Source organism: Aulostomus chinensis, chromosome 17 (assembly GCF_037954235.1).
Source record: "Aulostomus chinensis isolate RoL2024-O1b breed Wild chromosome 17, RoL_Achi_v1.0, whole genome shotgun sequence".
Classification (NCBI taxonomy): domain Eukaryota; kingdom Metazoa; phylum Chordata; class Actinopteri; order Syngnathiformes; family Aulostomidae; genus Aulostomus; species Aulostomus chinensis.
The window spans coordinates 4,371,739-4,391,867 of record NC_141336.1 but is presented as its reverse complement, the minus strand read 5'-3'; the positions used below and the strand labels follow the sequence as shown (position 1 = coordinate 4,391,867).

Genomic DNA, 20,129 nt, shown 5'->3' with positions numbered 1-20,129 from the left:
ATACACACACACATATATATCACACCTAATGTGTATGTGTATGTATATATATATATATATATATATATATATATATATATATATATATATTAGTTGTGATGGCTGTATTTTTTTAATTCATCTCTTTAAAAATGGAGGCTCTCTAAGTTCTACCTGCCATTTACCTTTGACTGATATATCACATCGCATTGATCTCTTCACTGAAAACACACTTTGCACCTAAGTTCCAAAAAAGGAGTATTATTTTAAAATATGAACAAAAGTTTACTAATGCAGACAAAAAAATGATGATTATCCACTGCCACATTACAGCTTTATCCTTTTCCAGACCACGACTCCGACAGCTCCAGTTTCAATCTCTTCTGAAATTTTTGTTGTCCTCAAAACTGAGGGCAAATATAAGTCCCAAACAAGAAAAAAAATGCAATTTAGCATTCATTGAAATCGTAGGTCCAACTCAGAATCAGATGCACTGGTACGCGTTTTGATCAGACGTTGGAATGATCCACTTTTGATAAACGATCAAATGCAGCATGAATGTCAAATTGAACAGATGCACTGGAGTGTGTCCTAAAACCCACAGCTAAGTTAGCATTGTGGAACATCAGGGAGGGATGACGGGTTCTTGTTGGCCAACTAAGGAAGTTGGTGTAACCACGATCCCTCTCAACCACAAGCCAGTTCAATTTTTACATTTGATTTTTGATTGTTGTTTGAAAATACACTGTGTATGAGACTAACACATGCATTTAGTGTATTGTAAGGTCCTTGCCAATACCCATCTATAGTGTGTAATAAATACAAAATCTATTCAATCAGATAAGTGAAAATGTGCACAGTAAAGGAAAGACAAACACTTAGGGTGAGGAGGGGGGTTCTCAGAAGAGACCAGACAGAACAGAGGGATGTCTCAGCTCTGACGTTAAGAATAAGTCTGGACTTTGATCGCAGCAGCCGTTAGTGTGGCACAAGTTCAAGTTGGTAGGTGCAGACGTGGAGGTCACTCAAAGCCAGAGTGTTCAAAGGAGGACTAACAATTCAGATGCAAACAAACTTACTACCAGGAGTGGGGTTTGAACCCACGAGGACTATTGTCCATTGGATCTTAAGTCCAACGCCTTAACCACTCGGCCATCCTGGTGATGACAACACTTGGGGAAAATGCTAAATCACAAACAATAATGTATCATAAACACCACTTTATGACATGGTGTATAATTCCTGTCTGTGGGTTTGGGTTGCCTCTCCCACCATCCTTACTGAGGACAGATTTGTGAATGGAAGCGTTACTTCAGTTTCACCTCATGGTTTTGTGGTGCTCCCTATGAATCTGATTCAAGTGTAGATGAGCTGCTGATAAGCAGTGGAGTAACAAACTCTTATACCCTTTTCACACTGAAAAACGCGTGTCAACACGGGTTTTTGGACCCGCGTTTGCTCGGCATTTGGGCGCATTCAAGCTTCCAGAAGACCCGGGTCTGAACTCCTGCTGTGAGGGCAGCGTGCCTGGGTTTTTCTCTCTCGTACGTCATTGCGCTGACAACGTCATCATTACACATAAATGTGCGCCGGAACACTGAGAGGTAAACAAACGACAACATAGACGTCGTTGAGTCGAACGTTAGCATTGTCATTGCGTGCATTGCAATGTTGTCTCTTTTGCAAAGCATAGAAACTCAGCGCAGATTGGAAAATGTCCGAGCGCCAATTCAGCGAAGGAGGATGGAGTTTTTGGCTCGTCTGGAAGGGAGCAGAAGAAGCTACAGGTGAAGCCTGACAGGCGGCACAGTGACAAAATCAGGATGCGACAGGAGGGTCGCGTGACACCTGAGACGACGCGGGTTGCCTTTTTCACAATGCAGCCGAGCCGGTAAACACACGGGTCAAAATGCCGAGTTGACCCTTTCAGAGTGCCCAAAAACCCGTGTTGAAAAAAAAAACCTGCGTTTTTGGAGCAGTGTGAAAGGGGCTTGAGTTACTGTTTGAAAATAGCATTGTAGGGGTTTCACTGTGTAGACTGGGAGAGCCACTGGGAGGGCATTGCAGTGAGTACTAACGAGTTAAACTGCCCATAAAATGCTCCGGATTCGCTTTAGGGGGGCTTCCTATGGGGGGGAGCAGTGGCAGTTTGCGCCGCTGGAGTGTGCCACACAAATTCAAAATTATTTCCACTTTGACCACATGTGCCACCAACCTTTCATGGCCCATAGCCAACAAGATATCAGCTACACCATGAGAAGGGACAAGCAGGAAAGCAAGCAAAAGACATGGAAGAAAAACTCCTCTTTGTTTTTGAGTTCTTGGAACTACAAAACCACATCAACAAGTCATTTTGATCTCTTCAGGAAAGAAATGGATGACATTTTTTATTTTTATGAGCTGTTAAGCTGCCCACACAGGATAAGCAGAAAAAAACACAACAACACTGCGCTTAATGCATAATTGCTATCCAGTGAGGTGGCGTCCAACTTGGTGGAAGTGTTACCCTTTGGTTTTGCACACTACCAAAGATCCAAAATCTGTACTCCAACCTAAAAATATGTTGAGTATGACCTTAGTTTCCACCAACCCTTCAAAGTGCAACCAATGAGAAACAGACAGCTGTATGTGACCAGAAGCGACACATCTAAGAAAAGCAGTCTCTGGTAGAGTTACAGTCGTGGAAGAGAAGAGTTCTCTGTCAGTGTGTACAACACATGAAAGAGGAATCACAGCGTCTGTGGGATAAGCAATAAATGACAAACTGTCATTTGTCAGGTGGGGCTTCCATTTTCATGCATAAGCAGTTTACTGATGGAGCAAAAGGAAACACATTCTTCTGTACCGTACCTCATAATGAAGGAAATGTACAACAGCCATGGGTTGCAAAATGTGTCAGGTGCTGATTGATACATTTTTGTTTAAAATTGGCATTTTATCAGGGTGGGGTTGAACTCCTGAGGACAGTTGTCCGTTGATTGTAAAGTCACACTCATTAAGCACACATCTGTCCAGATGGTTGCATCCAAATGGTGTTAAACTCATGAGAATCTCCTCCAGTGTCATGAAACGTTTTACACTTCCTGACTCTGATGGGTATGGGTGCCACTCCCCCTCCCAACCCCCGCCTCCTGCAGTAGTTTTGAGAATTTGGTGTTGATGTGTATCAGTAAGTTTTATTTAAGTTTCTAACTTTGTCCTCATGGCATTCTCTTGTAAATGGCTTTAGATTCCTGGAGATGGGCAGTGACAAAGATGCAGGAAATGACTTGTGCCATCTCATTGAACCATCTCTCATTACACAACTGACGATGAAGTAATTAAAATTTGTTCAAATTCAATCTGAAGTTGTAGAACACTTCTTGATGTCTGTCTGTCATAATGTATTGCAATTTCATGGTATCATTTACAATATTTTATCAGTCACAGAAGCCACAATCCTGCAGAGAAAGTACTGCAATTAAGGAGATGTACTGGGTAGTACAAGTACACATTTTGCCCAAGATAATGCGGGCCCAAAAGGGCCAGATTATGACAACTAGATGACTGGGTCAGAGCCAAAAACTGCAGGTCTTGCAGTGTGGTTCCAGTCTGGAGTAGTTAGTATGTACCAAAAGTGGTCTAACAAAGGATGACCGGTGAACCAGCGGCACAATCATGGGCACCACAGGCTCAGTGGTTCGTGTGGAGAGTCAAGGCAAGGCCATATGTGATCCCACAGAAGAGCTGCTGAAGAAATGAATGCTGGTTCAGATGGAAATGTGTCAGAACACACAGAGCCTCACAGCTTGATGAGTGTTGTGCAGCTGTATAACAGCAGACAGGTCAGAGCGCCCATGCTGACCCGTCCACCGCTGAAAGCAGTTACCATGGGCCCCTGAGCATCAGAAGTGAATCAGATAGCAATGGAAGGAAGTGTCCGTGCCTGATGAATCATGTTTTCTTTGACATCATGTGTATGGCCTGTTAGGTGGGCTTTGTTTACCTGGGGAGGAGATGGCATGAGGATTCACTTTAGGAAGAAGGCACATTGGAGGCAGTGTGACGCTTTGGTCTGTGTTCTGCTTGGTTCCTGCCATTCGTATGGATGTCACTTTGACATGCACTACCTACCTCAACCTAAACCCCTCATGGAAATTGTATTCCCTTGTGGAAGCAGTGTCTTTCAGCATGATATTTTAGTTCAGGGGTCACCAACCTTCATGAAGCGGACAGCTGCTCCTTGGGTACCAATTAATGCAAAGGGCTACCATTTTGACACGCATATAGAGATTGTATACATACAAATTTTTGTTTTTTTTCCTCTTTATATAAAAACCCGTTTATACATAGATAAATCTAGGACAGGCCTGTTGTCATTTTCAAATTCGCACCAATGCAAGTGTGATTAAAAAATACAAACAAAAAAATAGATGCAGCTCACTGGTGAGTGGCGCTGTGGTGAGCTATTTTTAGAACAGGACCGCGGGCGACTCGTGGTCCTTGTGGGCAACCCGGTGCTCACAGGCACCACGTTGGTGACCTCTGTTTTAGTTTGTCATTCTGATAAAAAAAAAGGCTCAGGAATGGTTTGAGGAGTTCAAGGTGGCCTCCATTTTTCCAGATCTCAGTCTAAACAAGCGTCAGGGGGATATGCTGGACCAACAAGTCTGATCCATAGAGGATCCACCTTGGCACTGAAAGGATCTGCTGCTGATGACATGGTGACAGATGGCACAACACACCTTTAGAGATCTTGTTGAGTCTTTGCTTCGATGGTGTCAAAGCTGTTTTGGCAGCAAAAAGGAGACCTACACAATGTTATGTTGTATAGCGTATGTTTAGCTTGTAATCAGCCGTACTGTGTAGGATGTAAAAATTAATTACTCTTTAGTGCTTCTACTCAGATGCCACACTGTGTTTGGTTGTCTCACACAATGACTTTAAATTGAATCCAATCTAATCCAATCATTGATTGAGTGATTATTTGCATAACTGATTATAGAGCATTTTCTGAATTGGCTTATCAATCAATTTGAAAGTGCTAGTCTCCATTTGATAAAACCTGTAGGATTTGACTTGTTCTCTCAGACAAACAACCAAAACAAGAAGATGTGATATTGACAGTTAATGAAATGAGCAAATCTTCACATTTAACATCAAAATAGAAGGGTTTTTTTTAACATATTTTTAGTATTGAGATTTGAAAAGTTTATTTTCATATGCACAGTGAAAAGAAGATGAAATTCTTGCTTTGCATTTGTGTCCCTTCAAAAAAACATGTGATTTATTTCATGAAGGGATGTTATTTGCATTCGGTGAGGAAAAAATACTTGAACAATATTTAATAATACAGCTGAAATAATGGAAAATAATATTAAAAAAGGCTGGTTTTATCATGAATGTTTCATAAAAATGAATATTGTCATTAAAGCATCAATTAAAGAAGAACCTCACACAAAATCTTTACTTCTATAAGTGTACTGTCCGTGCTAAAGCCGTCGTTCTGAATGCGGAGCTAGTTTACAGACGCACACTTCCGGCCCTGGGAGGAGTCGCGGGGACATTTTTTAGTCCGTTCCACAAAGTTCCGTTTCCAGCATTTTCTCTGCTCGGTTGATTTGCGCATGAGCACTGCACCGCTAGAGAGGTAGCGGCAGCAGCTCGAGGCTTCTAGAAACAACGTGTACCGGGACAGGCAGCCGCTCACACACGCACACACATACAGGCACAGTGAGACACACCAGCTCTGCAAACTTTAAAACCGTTACTAACACTTTGCTGCAGAGATGGCTAAGTGGGGAGAAGGAGACCCTCGCTGGATCGTAGAGGAGAGAGCCGATGCTACTAATGTCAACAACTGGCACTGGTGAGACACGATGGAAGGACACTGGCTGCTAACGGCTAATGCTAACATCACATTGGGCTCGCTGTTTTGACAATGAAAATCTGGTATTCGGGATATTTATTTCCATAATGTATGTCAAATATTTTGAGTAGTTTGCTAACAGAGAGTTACGAGTCCAAGAGGTAGGATGTTATCGTCTTAAATGATCACATTTTAAGACCTAGCTAAAAATAATGCTAGCTCCGGTTGATATTCCTGTATTGAGGTTAATAAAAGGCTGTGGTGGTTAACAGCACATATTCTTACTGTGTCAGGAGAGACGCGCATGTTTTGGTGTAATAACAAGTTAGCTAACTGTTCCATTTATATGTTGTTAAGTTTACCGCCGGTGTTGTCACATTGCGAGGTTGCACTTATTGTAAAATCTGGGGCTCATCCACATGCGCATGTTCTGACAATTGTTTCCTGAGCACTAAGAGATAAAATGAGGCTGTACGGATAGGGACTGTATCACACATCCCCATGTTGTTAAGTAGTTTCCTCTATGGGAAGCTTGTCCGTCTCCATGGTAACACTTACTTGGAGTTGTCCCCAAACCTTAAGAGACTCTAGATTGTTTTAAAGCACCACATTTCTAGCCAGTAAAATAGTCCACTTCCCCAACAGTTGGCTGGAGAAATCTGGTGCTCTGCTTTGGAACTCTGTATAAAGCGTATTAATAATGCTGAGAGGTGATGCCAGCGAGACTCTATTTTAACCTCCTTCTTTTCATCTTCTCTAATTTCCTTTAGTGCAGCTCTTGCTACATTATCATGAGTATTTTTTGAAAGTGTTCCAGGTGTTTTTTGTACCAAGACCTACAGTTTGACTCAAAATTTTTTCACATGTAGTATGACTGAATTTAGGCAGCACGTTGGTGCAGTGGTCAGCGCTGTCACCTCACAGCAAGAAGGCTCTTGGTTCGAGTCCCAGCTGGAGCACAGGGTCTTTCTGTGTGAGTCTGCATGCTCTCCCTGTTCCTGCTGGGTTCTCTCTGGTACTCCAGCTTCCTCCCACAGTCCAAAGACATCAAGAGGGGACCAGGTTAATCCAGACTCTAAATTGATCATAGGTGTGGCTGTGTGGCTTTATTGTGAAAGGATTTTATTCCACAAATCGGTAGAAACTGTCTGAAAATCTTTAAAGTTCATCAGCAGCTATTCTACTTCTTAACATCGTGTGAAGTTGTTATAACCCTTTCACACACAAAGAGTTCCTTTCCAGGAAAACCCATTTCTCGTGTAGCAAAGTATGCCTCAACAGCAGATTTGGTTGGACATTGAATTTTATGACATTGATATGAGAATGTAAGGGCCAAAATATTCAAGTACACCCTTTCGAAGTGTAATAAACTACAACATCAAGAATATTCAGAGTGAGACATAAGAATTGGAATGTGAGAAATATGAAAATATCCCATAAAATTAAACCCAGATTCGTTATGAACCACTCAAGTTGTTGATTGTAAACGTGTGATCAAACACGTGTGTAAATGCAGTATTGATATCACCAAAATTATTGAGTTCACGTCAATTTGTTGTGTGAGAGGCAATATTCTGCAGTAATTCTTGCTCAGGCCTAATCATGGTTCTTGCCCCCCCCCCCTTCCCTTTTAGCAGATGTTCTTATAAAGATGCTTTATTGACACTTCTGCTGTAGGTGTCTGATAAAGGATTAACATTTCCAGAATATTTGTCTCACATTCTCATGTATATTTTAAGTCCTCTTGCATATTAATGTCAGAAGGATATTTCTACGTGAGCATCCTTTGCTTGAACAGGTGTTTGCGCTGTGAAATTGCAACGACCCGTGATGATGACGCCTCAACACGCCCGTGTGGAACAAGTGATGCTTGTTGCTGATGCTTGAAGCTGCAGCTGCAGGCTGCGCTCTCTCATCTCCCATCTCCTCATTCCTTTTTCAGGACTGAGCGAGACGCTACAAACTGGTCATCGGACAAATTAAAAGCTTTGCTCCTCGGGCTGAGAGTGGAGAATGAGGACGGCAGCTGTGAGGTCACAGAGGTCAGCAAGGTGGAGGGAGAGGCCTCGATCAACAACCGCAAAGGGAAGCTGATTTTCTTCTATGAATGGATCCTAAAAGCTACTTGGACCGGTGAGTGGAAGAGTTTAGTCAGCAGACAGTCAACATGAAAGAAAAGAATCTCAGGCTTTGAGTCACTGCTGATCTTCTCTTCAACCTAAACAGGACAGTCAAAAGCAGGAGTGAAGTACAAAGGCACAATCGAGGTTCCCAATCTCTCTGATGAGAACGACATGGAGGATCTCGATGTGAGTCCCCACCGTCACGCTCTGGTTTACTGAATCAGAGTGCTGGAACAGCTTGGTGACGATTGTCCTGTCGTCTGTTTGCAGATTTGTGTATCGTTGAACAAAGACGAACCTGAAACGCCACTGACCCACCTGATGAAGTCAAAAGGGGCTGAGAAAATCCGTGAAGCTCTGGGAAGCTACGTTGGGTTCTTGAAAACGGGTGAGTGAAGCCGTTAGCTGACAGGAGCGATGCACATTCATAATATCATGATGGTATTCCAAATCTGATAATGGTTCTTCAGATGGCATCTTCCTTTTGGAATTTGGCTTTTTTCAGAATGTAGCATTTTCCTAGTAAGACTGATGATTGATCTGCCAATATTATTCTGCCAAGTGTGTAAATGCACTGGCTTAGAGGCAACATGTAGATTGCTAACAGGCAATATAACTTATTGATCTTCCCGGAATACAAGTCTTCGAAAACACTGATGAGGAGAAAAGGAACCGTGAAATGTAATGAGAGAAAGTCGCGATGTAGCAGGTGTGTCCCAATCTTCTCCAGGCTTTTTCAGGCGAAGCTGGAGAATAGGACTGGTATGAAGGGTCGCATCAACCGCGGCTGGTGGGGGAATGTGTGTAGAGGATAGTAAGACGGTGCAGTGGTCAGCACTGTCCAGCCTTGGCTGGAGCCCAGGGGCTTTCTGGGTGAGTCTCCATGTTCTCCCTGTTCCTGCTGGGTTCTCTCTGGTACTCCGGCTTCCTCCCACAGTTCAAAGACATCAAGAGGGGACCAGGTTAATCCAGACTCTAAATTGACCGTACGTGTGGCTGGGAGAGCCAATGGTTGTCTGCGTATATGTGTTGGCCCTGTGATGGACTGGTGATCCGTCCAGGGGGAACCCCGCCTCTCACCTGAAGCCTGCTGGAAACATGACAACATGATAGGATAAGAGGCAGAAAATGGATGGATGGACGGACAGTAGGAGCCGCTGTATTGACACATGGTGTTGGCTGTCCATGTTTTGGTCTCTGTGGGTTCATTTGCATACACCCACTTCTAACTGTTTCGCTAGTGAGCAAATGAAATGTGCTAAACAAAGGTCATCCTCTGGTTGCTGGTTTCATCCAGAAAGGCAGTAAAGGAAAACAAACTGACACCTGTAGTTCTTCCAGGACTGATACGTATTAACAGCAAGCTGGTAGAGCTCTCAACGGTTCAGCTCAAAAGATATCCAAGTGTTTTGGGTCGGACGTCGGTCTGTCTGTTTCTAAGAAGAAAAAAAATCAGGTAAAGAGAGTCCCTGGCTGGCTGCTGCCTGCCACATGCTTCATGGAGAGGGGCGGGGGCAGACCTGACGCTGCTGCATGCACGCCTTTAGCCTGGCCCCGGAGAAAGATGGAGTGAAAAGTTAACTTGCTGCAGGTGAACTCACCGTCACAAGACCCACCATTAGAGGAGCGGGGAAATCAGAGGTGTGGAAAGTGTTTGCGGTGGTTCTAGATTCTGATGGAATGGATGCTGTGGCTGTGTATATGAAAAACCATGCAAACATGGGGGGGTCGGGCTGTGGGCTGGGCTGGGCTGGTTATTAATGTTGATGTGTCGCGCTGGGTAGGGTTTGGGCTTTTAAACCTTCGAGTCGGGTCGTGTTTTAATTTTCAGGCCCGCATTGAGAGCTCTACTAGCTGGGACCTGCTCAGCTGCCGCTGACAGTTTAACCCTGGTTCCAACTGTCTACCTTGGCTGCTGCTGGTTGGTGTGAGTAGGGTGCAACATTTAGGCGCCTCCCTCTGAGGTTCAGTGGCTGGAGAGGATTTAGCTGAGCAGAATCTTTTAAATGTTTTTCTGTTTGAGGTGTATAATCACATCGTCCTTATTTAAGTGGAATTACTTCACAGTTGATCTGCGAACCACAGTGCCCTGTTATAGTCTGACCAGGAACCTTTATTCATCTCTCCACTGTCATCATAAAGCAATGTGATAACTGTAACATCAGTGAAGAGTGACGTTTTGGATGTGCCTTCCAGAGTTCACGCAGGGAATGATCCTGCCGACAGCCAATGGCATGGCCAAGCTGCCGTCCACATCGCAGTCCAAAGCCAAGTTGAATAAAACTGAGGTTGGTGCTGACTTTCCGAAACTAGCGATGGAGATTAAAAAATGCAGCGCGTTGATTGTCTTGTAGTGATGCAGCAGTTCCTCCCTAACCAGGGTTCTCTGTCCCTCCTGTGGAACAGATTTCATCTTCAAGCAGCACAGCTGCTCCTATCAACACTGGCGTCAAGATCCCCACCTGCAAATTCAGCGTGAAAGACACGTTCCTCACCTCACCGGCTGAACTCTACCGGGTGTTTCTCAACCAGGAGGTGAGATTCACCTGCTGGCCTAACAGTCTCACTCTGCTCGGGTTCCACTGTTCTTGTTCTCATGCATTAAGTTTAAAACATCAGTGTGTGGTCGCTTTAACGTTGCTCCCCTCAACAGATGGTTCAGGCGTTCACACACGCTCCAGCAACAGTGGATGGAGAGAGGGGGGGGAAGTTTCGTCTGCTCGATGGAAATATCCTGGGTGAATTCACAGAGCTGGTGAGACTCTCAGCCTCACAAGTACTTTAGATGGCTGTGATGTGACGTTCTTCATATTTGCGTTCTTTATATGTGGGGTTTTGGTTTTTGCTGTTTGGAATGAAATGAGCAAATTCTCTCGCAACAACTGGTGACTTGTTTTGCCTCCAGGTACCTGATGAGAAAATAGTCATGAAGTGGCGGTATAACAACTGGCCCTGTGGTAGGTGGATTCATGTTTAATACAGTTCATGTATCCTCAAACAGAGTTTATGCAATAAAAAACAACTGAACGTGACTAGAGACTTAGAGTCTAAGAAGTCCTGCCAACCAAATCCTATCCTAGCTTGACTGATTGGTAACCGTGGCAACAAGAGTTAGGGCCCGGTTTTTGGTAAAAGAAATAAAAAATTTCTGACGCGTTCCTAAACCACCATTCCTTTCTTAACCTTCAATGGTGTGTTGCAGAGGCCTCTTAACCTCCCGAGATCTTCAGTAAAGTCTAGGCTGTCCTCTGTCCAGCACATAGATTTTGCGAAGGTGCATCACTTTAAAAATTTCTGTCGGCCCCACAGAGCATTACGCAACGATCTCAATGAACTTCGTGGATCGGAGCAGTGAAACGGAGCTGAAGGTGGAATGTCGAGGCGTTCCGGACAGCGACGAGGAGCGGACGAAAGAGGGCTGGAAGAGATACTACTTTGAAGCTATTAAACAGACTTTTGGCTACGGAGCGCGACTCTTCTGAAGCTGGCGTACTGTAGCGGCGCTGTTGTTTTCTAATTTTGTTGTCCTGCAATCTCTCGGGCACACAACGGGCTGTTGTAAACTGAGGGATGGCATCAGCGAGGCTCACCTGTCTGTACGTGTAAATGTTTTAATTTCTGAACATATTTAAATCTAGATTTTTCAGTATTGGGGTCAGTTCAACGGAGCGTGAGCGAACTGTGCCTTTGGTATTCAGGACAGAAAATGGATCGGCTCAAGAGAAGAATTGAACCACTAAAAATTGGCCTACATTTACATAAATGTCATTATTGCTATAGTTAAAAATAAATGTTTTTCTTTCATTTTAAAATTTTTTTTGAAAATGAATGTTTATTTTTACTTCTTTTACTCTTTCAAGTGTAGGAGTAGTGAAGTTGCTTTCAGCAGTGATGCATGTCCCATCGCCAGACGGAGGAATGACTGTTGGCTCGACTGGTGGAGTCTGTCACTTTGAGTCTAGCTAAAGCGGTTCTTTACTTTCAGTTGTACATTAAGACTTGAGTTCATGCAAATAATCAACTCAGCGTCCGTCTGAGTCATCGCACCATCTGAACCCTCAGCAGGAACATCCATGAAAAACCTTCAAGTCTTTATGCAGGTAGCTAGTGTAGCAGCTCCAGAGACGTTTTGCTATACAGTCAAAATGTACATTTTCAGAACAAATATTTATTCCTCATTTCATCCTGTCATGATGAGAAAAAAATAGTTTCTTGGAATAAACCAATCCCTGTATGAGCTTGATTTGTTGTCATTTATGTGAGCAGGTCTTTTAACTTCTCATTAAATCTGCGGTTGAGCTGCTTCATTCTCAGGTTGTTCAAAGGTTTGATATTTAAAAATGCTCATTTATAGGCGCTTTAAAAATTTATGCTTAAAACAGAAACCACAGAGGCCGCAATTCTGCAAAATACTACTTTGGTTGCTCATGAGGACGGCTGCCGGTCAGGTGTACCACTTTGGTCTGTGACCAGCTGAAACTTTCACTGTTCAGCTCCGTCACTGGTGTGTTTTAGGATGTGAAGTCTCCCGCAACACGCGTGACTTAGGAATTGGAAGCAGCAGAATGAGCGCGTCACTGTTGTAGCGAACATATAACCTGGCAAGGACAGGTCACGTGTCAGATAACTGGTCGTCTATAGTAAAGACAAGTGTGTTCAGTACTGATTTAGTCAGTAAACACAGTACCACAGTTACACAATACTGGATATGAAGTGCAGACTTAATTGTCGGTTCAATGGGCCTCATTTATGAAATTTTAGACGTAAGCAAAGAGGCACAAATGGCCACCAGGCTCGGTTTCCTGTCTAGAAGACACAAGAACAAATGTATGTACGATACTTCATGAATGAGCCCCAAAGACTACTCAAACCATTTTTTCATTGTGGAAATTTGTGTAGAAAAACTCCTGTTAAGGCTGTAGATTTGCCTGCAGGTTGGTCACATTAACACACTGGTAGCTCACCTCCTGTTTGGGGAAAAGGTGTTAACTCAAGAAGAACCAGTATGAGTCAGACAACAGTCCAAATGCAGTTCCAATGGCACACCTGGCTTGATAAAGCACAGCAGATAATCACCAAACTGGCAAAGGAATTTTACTGAAATAAACAATTATTCAAGTGTTGCACGAGACTTTAATTATTTCTTAGTTCTCTGGAGTTGCGTGGAAGTTATATTTCGTACAACTTGCAACAAGCAACGTTAAAGTTTCACCCTGTGAGGCCCATTTCAGAAACATGTCTTTGACTGGGAGAGTTCTCATCCCTGGCCTGTCATCAGAACACTCGAAATCATGACGCTCAGAGTCTAAAATGAAATATTAATAGGAAAGGGGGAAAAAAAAAAATCACTCACCGTCTAATCATCAGTCAGTTGTAACGTCGCACGATCAAAGCAACCACGAAACAAAAACCTCATTTACAAACAAAGCCGATCAAAAGTTTTCTGAGCAACAGAGGGGATTTACAAATGAATCAGTCGTAATGAAGTGTTTCCTTCAGTGCAGATGCAGAATTCAGGTTCCTCACACCCTCAGCTGACAAACTCACTACTATGAAATAAAGTGTCAGTACTGCAATGCCATAAACTCACTTTATGAAAAAAAAATCACCTCACTTCATCTGTATATTTTAACAGGTGAAGCTCTAAAATTAACTGAAATGTTTTTCTTTTCTTAAATAACCTTCACAGATGTGAGACCTTTTACAAACATCATGTGTTCTACTTCATTCTAGAAACACGGGCCAGAGAAGCTAAAATAAAGAACGTGCTGAGCAGCAGTTTTCCCCCAGTCCAGCACGTCGAGTCACAAGCAGATGTAGAGCTCCGACTCCTGGAACAAGCACAGGAAGTGAGTCAGAGACACAGAAAACAAGCAGGAATGTGATGTTGCCTTCACATGGCGTTCGAATATTGTCATGGAAACTTGAGGTTTGGGTGTAATGACGCTTACAGCCTCAGGGGGTAGCTGTTGTTGCTAACAAAATGAACTCTTAAGCTCTAAGAATGAAAGCAACAGCAAAACCTCTCAATATCTTTGGATTCATTGTGAAAACACAAAACTGAATGTCTCCAGAGGAAAGTGTGTGAGGGAGCTTTCTGTGACGCACGCTGGAGCTTGAGTCGTTGTCGAGTGAGTCAAGGTTTTGCTGCGGCACCATTTCTTCCACCTCTGCTTTACTTTTGACAGAAATATCGTGCCGATTCGTTCTGGAAAGTAAAACACAACTTCAAGCCAACAACTAAAGCTAAAATAAAAATGTGATGTGGTTTTAGCTTCACTATCTATTTGCTTATGGATAATAAATCAGGTTTTCAGCCGGCAGGTGCAAAGATGTTGCCCCATCTTCTAGTTTTCAAATAATAATCACACAATCGACTAGATAATAAACAAGAGACTATTTTACAATACGTCTGACTGCCTTATGACCTACAGCCTCAGTACTCCAATGTTCCTTGTCAGATATACATCCATTCCTTGGCAGTGTTACCGTGGTGATGGAAATAAGACGAATAATGTTCCTGAACTACCCTTTTTCAGATTTCAGAGGGAAACAGAATGTAAGGTTAATCAAAACTAAAATGTGACTACGACCAATAAACATTTTCAACAAAAGAACAGTGAAGGTTGAAAACACCACATTTCTGAAAACATTTCAGAGAACGCAGGTCACTAAACACGCAGGGACGACACTCGGCTTCTGATTGGACAAAATCCACCTCAACTCATAGTTAATTTAATGGAGGCAACTTGAGAAACACTCTAAAATATAAACTGCTGGCTCCGCCGAAGTCCAGATGATTTCCTAGCTCTTCAACGCCGTAGGTGTACTGAGTCGAACTGCAGGTGTTCTGGTAACACGGTAGTTACGTCCTTTGTTCCTTTATAATTTCCGTCTCGTCTGACACCCTTTCCAACTCACTTTAAAATTCATGTAGGGACACAGCTGAGTGCGCAACAGAAACAGGAAATTACGTTGCGCCGTTGGGTTTTGTCCAATCAGAAATGAGAATTGCTGTCCCAGCCTTTTCCGTGATCTGAAATACTGTTGCGTCTTCTGACATGTTGTCATGTTTCCAGAAATGTCGTAGTGGTCTTGACCGTTTGGGCAACAGTGAAAAAGACTGGGACCAAATCCAAATCAGTTGCCCCCAAAAACCTGAGGAGGCACAAGAAATCCAGGAGCAGTTTCATGAACTCAAACTAGACTTAGTTTTGTTTGACTAAGGTGAGAGGAAAAATGCTCAAGAATGCAGGCGGCTAAAATCAGGACGACTTAAACATGAGAACTAACAAGGACGTCTGACACAGGTTTAAAGTCAGGTGAAGAAATAAAAAAACACAACCAACACGAATTCACACAATCTAGAACAATCGAACTTCCCTGGTACAATACTGGTGCAAGGCAATGTATTTCCTTCAAAAATGGCGCCACTCCAAGTCAAAGGTTTGAACTGCAGGTGTGTTTAAGAGTTCCTACCCGTAGAGCGGCCATACACTCAAGCCTCTGTTGTCCTTCTGGGCTGCCGTAAAGGTGGCCTGCTCTGCCAGGTCTTTGAGGAAATGGAAGAGCTTCTCCGACTCGATGCACTGCTTCCTGTCACGGCGACACGATAAAGCAATAGTTTAAAGGCACTCAAAAGAGACTGGAGATAATTCCAGTCTTTTTTCCCCGCACCGACAGTGAACACATCTTCATTTCTTCCCTTTGAGTTTAAAAGTATCCTCTGGAGAAAAGGAAAGTGCAGTATTGTTTCAACTGTATCCAATGACGTGCAGCGATCAGCCACAACAAGAGAGGCCATAATCAACGAGCCCTGCAATGAATTCCCCGTCTGTTAGAGGCCAGTTTGTGGTGCTGTTGAACAGGACTTGTTTATACTGGGAGCTGCTACCAACACTTTGTCACCGTGATTCATGTAAATTGGATGGTTGAAACATCGGATCAGTCAAGCCCAGTGTAGTTCAACTGCACCACAAACTACCGCCAGAGGTTTTAGTGTTCTGGCTGACCTGAATGTGGATCACAGCTGTAGTTTTGAGAAGGATGTGTTCCTGCGTCTGTAGAAAACAACCTGCAGGCAGGACGCACCCACAGCACCACAATATTTACTTGAAAGTGGTATTTTGACACAAGTGACAAATCTTGTGTTTTCCTGAGATTTGAAACCTTATTATTAAAGATTGTCTCACGATTTCAAAGGAATCTTGATTTATCGTGCAGCGATATTATATTTACACACACTGCTCAAAAATTTAAGGGAACACAGCATCGAATCTTAAACTCAGGGGGTTTTCACACAAAGGTCCCGGGAACGGGTCCACTCGGCCCAGAGTCCGGCTCGTTTGATGGGTGTGAACGCTGCATACCATTCCAAGGCACGGATCAACGAACTGGGCCCAGGTCCACTTGAGAAGGTGGTGTGGGGCACCGTTGGTGCATGTTTGGGCACGGACTGCATCGGATGTGAATGCAACTGGACCAAACACTGAAGTGGACTGCCATGTGGCATCTTAACTCTTCATCATAACTGTCCAGCTCAACGACAAACATGACTACCACGAAAGGATCTCTGGTTTAAGAAAGAAGTCAAATGCTTGCTTGAAATTGCAGAACAACTGGGCTCAAACCGCCACCTCCTGTGTCTGAGCACTTCGATACACAATTGTGGAACAACACTACGAGTGTCAGCCCGAATCAGCGGAGGAGAGGATGGACGGGTCTGTCCGTGATGCTACTTAGTACCATCAGACACAACGATGCAGGACTTCATAGAGCTGTTGGACTGGATTCACATCTGAGAAACGTGAGGACCAGAAAATGGCATCCATGTTTTCATTACACAAGAACTGCCCACACACTGAGACCTAACGAGGCCAGGCCTCCCCCCGCACCAGGAGGAACACCCAGCTAACTGGACCAGGAGGTGCCCACGGTCAGCGCACCACGAGGAACCCAGAGCCAGTGCACCAGGAGGAACCCAGAGCCAGTGCACCAGGAGGAACCCAGAGGAAGTGCAACAGGAGGAACCCAGAGCCAATGCACCTGGAGGAACCCAGAGCCAGTGCACCAGGAGGAACACCCAGCTAACTGGACCAGGAGGTGCCCACGGTCAGCGCACCAGGAGGAACCCAGAGCCAGTGCACCAGGAGGAACCCAGAGGAAGTGCAACAGGAGGAACCCAGAGCCAGTGGACCAGGAGGAACCCAGAGCCAATGCACCTGGAGGAACCCAGAGCCAGTGCACCTGGAGGAACCCAGAGCCAGTGCACCTGGAGGAACCCAGAGCCAGTGCACCAGGAGGAACCCAGAGGAAGTGCAAAAGGAGGAACCCAGAGCCAGTGCACCTGGAGGAACCCAGAGCCAGTGCACCTAGAGGAACCCAGAGCCAGTGCACCTGGAGGAACCCAGAGCCAGTGCACCAGGAGGAACCCAGAGGAAGTGCAACAGGAGGAACCCAGAGCCAGTGGAACAGTAGAAACCCAGAGCCGGTGCACCTGGAGGAACCCAGAGCCAGTGCATCAGGAGGAACCCAGAGGAAGTGCAACAGGAGGAACCCAGAGCCAGTGGAACAGTAGAAACTCAGAGCCAGTGGACCAGGAGGAACCCAGAGCCAGTGAACCTGGAGGAACCCAGAGCCTGTGCACCGGGAGGAACCCAGAGCCAATGCACCTGGAGGAACCCAGAGCCAGTGCACCTGGAGGAACCCAGAGCCAGTGCACCTGGAGGAACCACGAGCCAGTGCACCAGGAGGAACCCAGAGGAAGTGCAACAGGAGGAACACAGAGCCAGTGCACCTGGAGGAACCCAGAGCCAGTGCACCAGGAGGAACCCAGAGGAAGTGCAACAGGAGGAACCCAGAGCCAGTGGACCAGGAGGAACCCAGAGCCAAAGCACCTGGAGGAACCCAGAGGAAGTGCCGGCTGTTTGACTGACTTGGTGTTACGCTGTGATGTCAGTGTTCCCTTCAATTTTTTGGGTCAGTTTATAAACATGTGAACGGTTGCTGTAGCTGGCAGCAGGAGTCCAGCTCTCTAGTATGGGTCAGCTGTTCCGGGTCACCCACAGACTTACATGTGCGCGACAGATAGGACGCCGCTTAGTTTTGACTCGGTTATCAGACAGGTTTTGGTCAGCAGAGACTTCAGGAACATCTCCAACACTCGCGCTGCGCTATGGAGTTCAGGACCTAAAACAACACTGAAAAATCCTCACTGGTGTCAGTCTCTTATGTGACGGTTTCCTCACCTGCGGAAATATCCTTTTAGTACAGCACATTGAATTTTTTTTAATGCTACCGCACTGTTTCTGTTAATTCATCATTCATTTATCCAAATAGGAAAACATCCAACAGGCCTGGAGGCCGAGACTGTTGAGCATGTCCCCTCGCTGAGGGGAGGGGGAAGTTATTTATTTTTTGAGGCAAACCAGACAAAAAGGAAACTTTAAAAATAATGGAGGAGAATAACTCTACTGGGGGAGCATCAAGGAGGAAGAATAAAGAATCCCCCCCAAACAAGCAGAAGTTCTACTCTTCTGACACTAAATACCAACCACTTTGGTTGAATTCAAACCAAATTCATAGGTAGCGTTGCACTTAAAACTCCCACAGTTTATGTTATCCTACTTTGAAAAGAAAATAATGATAATTTCCTGTGGGCAGGGGTAATGTACATGGTGAAATCAGCCCCTAAAACTGTCTCAATTGTTAAAATTTTAAACAAAACAGCTCCAAGTGTCTTCTAGTTTTAGGTCTCCCTGAAGACACAGATGAGCTGGCGTTAATCACAGGGATGGAGACACAATAACAGCTGACAATCGGGAGCGATGGATGTGTGTTGGGTAACAAAAGGATACAGATAATCACAGGAACAGCCATGGCGATCCTCCCCACCTCCGTGTCCTTCTGCATGATCTTTTTGATGCGACTCTGAGAGCAAAAGCACACAAACAACATGCAAGTGACACTGCTGCGTTCAGGTGCCCCTCGCCACACCAAAGTGTCAGAAAAATGATCATTACATCCAATAACATTAAAGTTACGGGGCACAGTATCCTTCCACATCACCCACTTTTAGCAGGATATTATTTAATACATGTGGAGAGTAGTTCGACAAAAGAACACATCTGCAACCATATGGGTGCAGATGATTGACAATCGTAAATAATCACCTGAAACACGTAAAACTATGGAATTAGAAAACAAATAATGAATTGATTGATCCAGGGGATACACGAATAAACAATTAGACTACAATACAATGATACGAGCGCAAAATAACTTGCTATTGTTACTGGTTGACAGGGCGTTTTAGCTAATAATATAGTGCAGAGTACAAAATTTCAGATACTAGATAATTTTCAGACGATGCTGCATTGCTGTTGCTGTACAACTTCGGTTTTCACTCGGCTTCCATATTTTTATTATTACAGACAGACGGATATTAGTAAAAACAACGCTCAAGATTGATAGTGTCCAACATTCCAACAGCCACTGAAGGCATCAGACGGACGTCGCTACACTCCATGCAACAGCTTGTTAGCTGTTAGCTCACATCGTCGCAGCTTTTGTTAACGTAAACACGGCTCAGCGCGGTAAATACTCACCGGAGGGAACCGAACATTGTATCTCCTCTTCTGTCCAGGCATTTCACCGGCTTTAATCCGCGCAGCTCGGTCACATTTCTCATGTTTTTACCAGAAACCGCCGCGGTGTCCATTTGTTTACCTTTAGCAGGAAGAAACCTGAAAACCTGACCAAGAAAAAAAAAAACCCACACACACACACACACACACACACACCTGAGGTCAACCTCTGTGACCCCAATAATGACGCCAGGACAACTGACTACTTGTACTTAAAAAAAAGATTAAAAATTATAAGGAAATAACAAAGTCATAAGATATTGTCAAAATATACTATAAAAACATGTTTCAAAATCCAATTTGATGTTTTAAATTCACTAAAACACGCAATTAGAGTTAATTACTTATACTTGTACTCAAGAGAAATAATTTAGATGCCTTGTATTATTAACACTTATTTCTGTGATAAACTGACACATTTATCATTTTTATTTGACATCACATTTGATATTTGATCCAAATATGACCTGCTTTATTTAGCTTGCAGCTTTAACGATGAGAGTTTAAAAAAAAGGCAGCAACATTAATCACACT

General features: G+C 44.1%; 2 protein-coding genes and 1 non-coding gene across 4 annotated transcripts; 1 reads left to right on the top strand and 2 right to left on the bottom strand.

The window, feature by feature from the left end:
• Nucleotides 1–1,058: 1,058 nt before the first annotated feature.
• Nucleotides 1,059–1,141, bottom strand: trnal-uaa (transfer RNA leucine (anticodon UAA)). The gene has a single exon. It is a non-coding gene; the product is annotated as a tRNA-Leu (tRNA).
• Nucleotides 1,142–5,530: 4,389 nt separating this feature from the next.
• Nucleotides 5,531–12,207, top strand: ahsa1b (AHA1, activator of heat shock protein ATPase homolog 1b). Its single transcript, XM_086182193.1, has 9 exons — nt 5,531–5,827; nt 7,770–7,960; nt 8,054–8,136; nt 8,221–8,338; nt 10,147–10,238; nt 10,357–10,485; nt 10,604–10,705; nt 10,856–10,907; nt 11,260–12,207. Exons 1-9 carry the CDS (start codon nt 5,748–5,750, stop codon nt 11,430–11,432), a joined length of 1,020 nt encoding a protein of 339 aa, XP_086038319.1. The 5' UTR covers nt 5,531–5,747; the 3' UTR covers nt 11,433–12,207.
• Nucleotides 12,208–12,963: 756 nt separating this feature from the next.
• LOC147246061 (dr1-associated corepressor) lies at nt 12,964–19,713 on the bottom strand. Of its 2 annotated transcripts, XM_086182720.1 has the most exons (6): nt 19,557–19,713; nt 18,807–18,879; nt 18,024–18,117; nt 15,430–15,546; nt 14,059–14,158; nt 12,964–13,781 (listed from the first exon to the last, which is right to left on the bottom strand). In XM_086182720.1, the coding sequence occupies exons 1-6, from the start codon at nt 19,596–19,598 to the stop codon at nt 13,755–13,757; spliced, it is 453 nt and encodes a 150-aa protein (XP_086038846.1). In that variant the 5' UTR covers nt 19,599–19,713; the 3' UTR covers nt 12,964–13,754. The 2 variants fall into 2 exon arrangements, with proteins under 2 accessions (XP_086038846.1, XP_086038845.1); XM_086182719.1 differs by lacking the exon at nt 12,964–13,781 and having other exon boundaries at nt 13,843–14,158.
• Between the last annotated feature and the right edge of the window lie 416 nt (nt 19,714–20,129).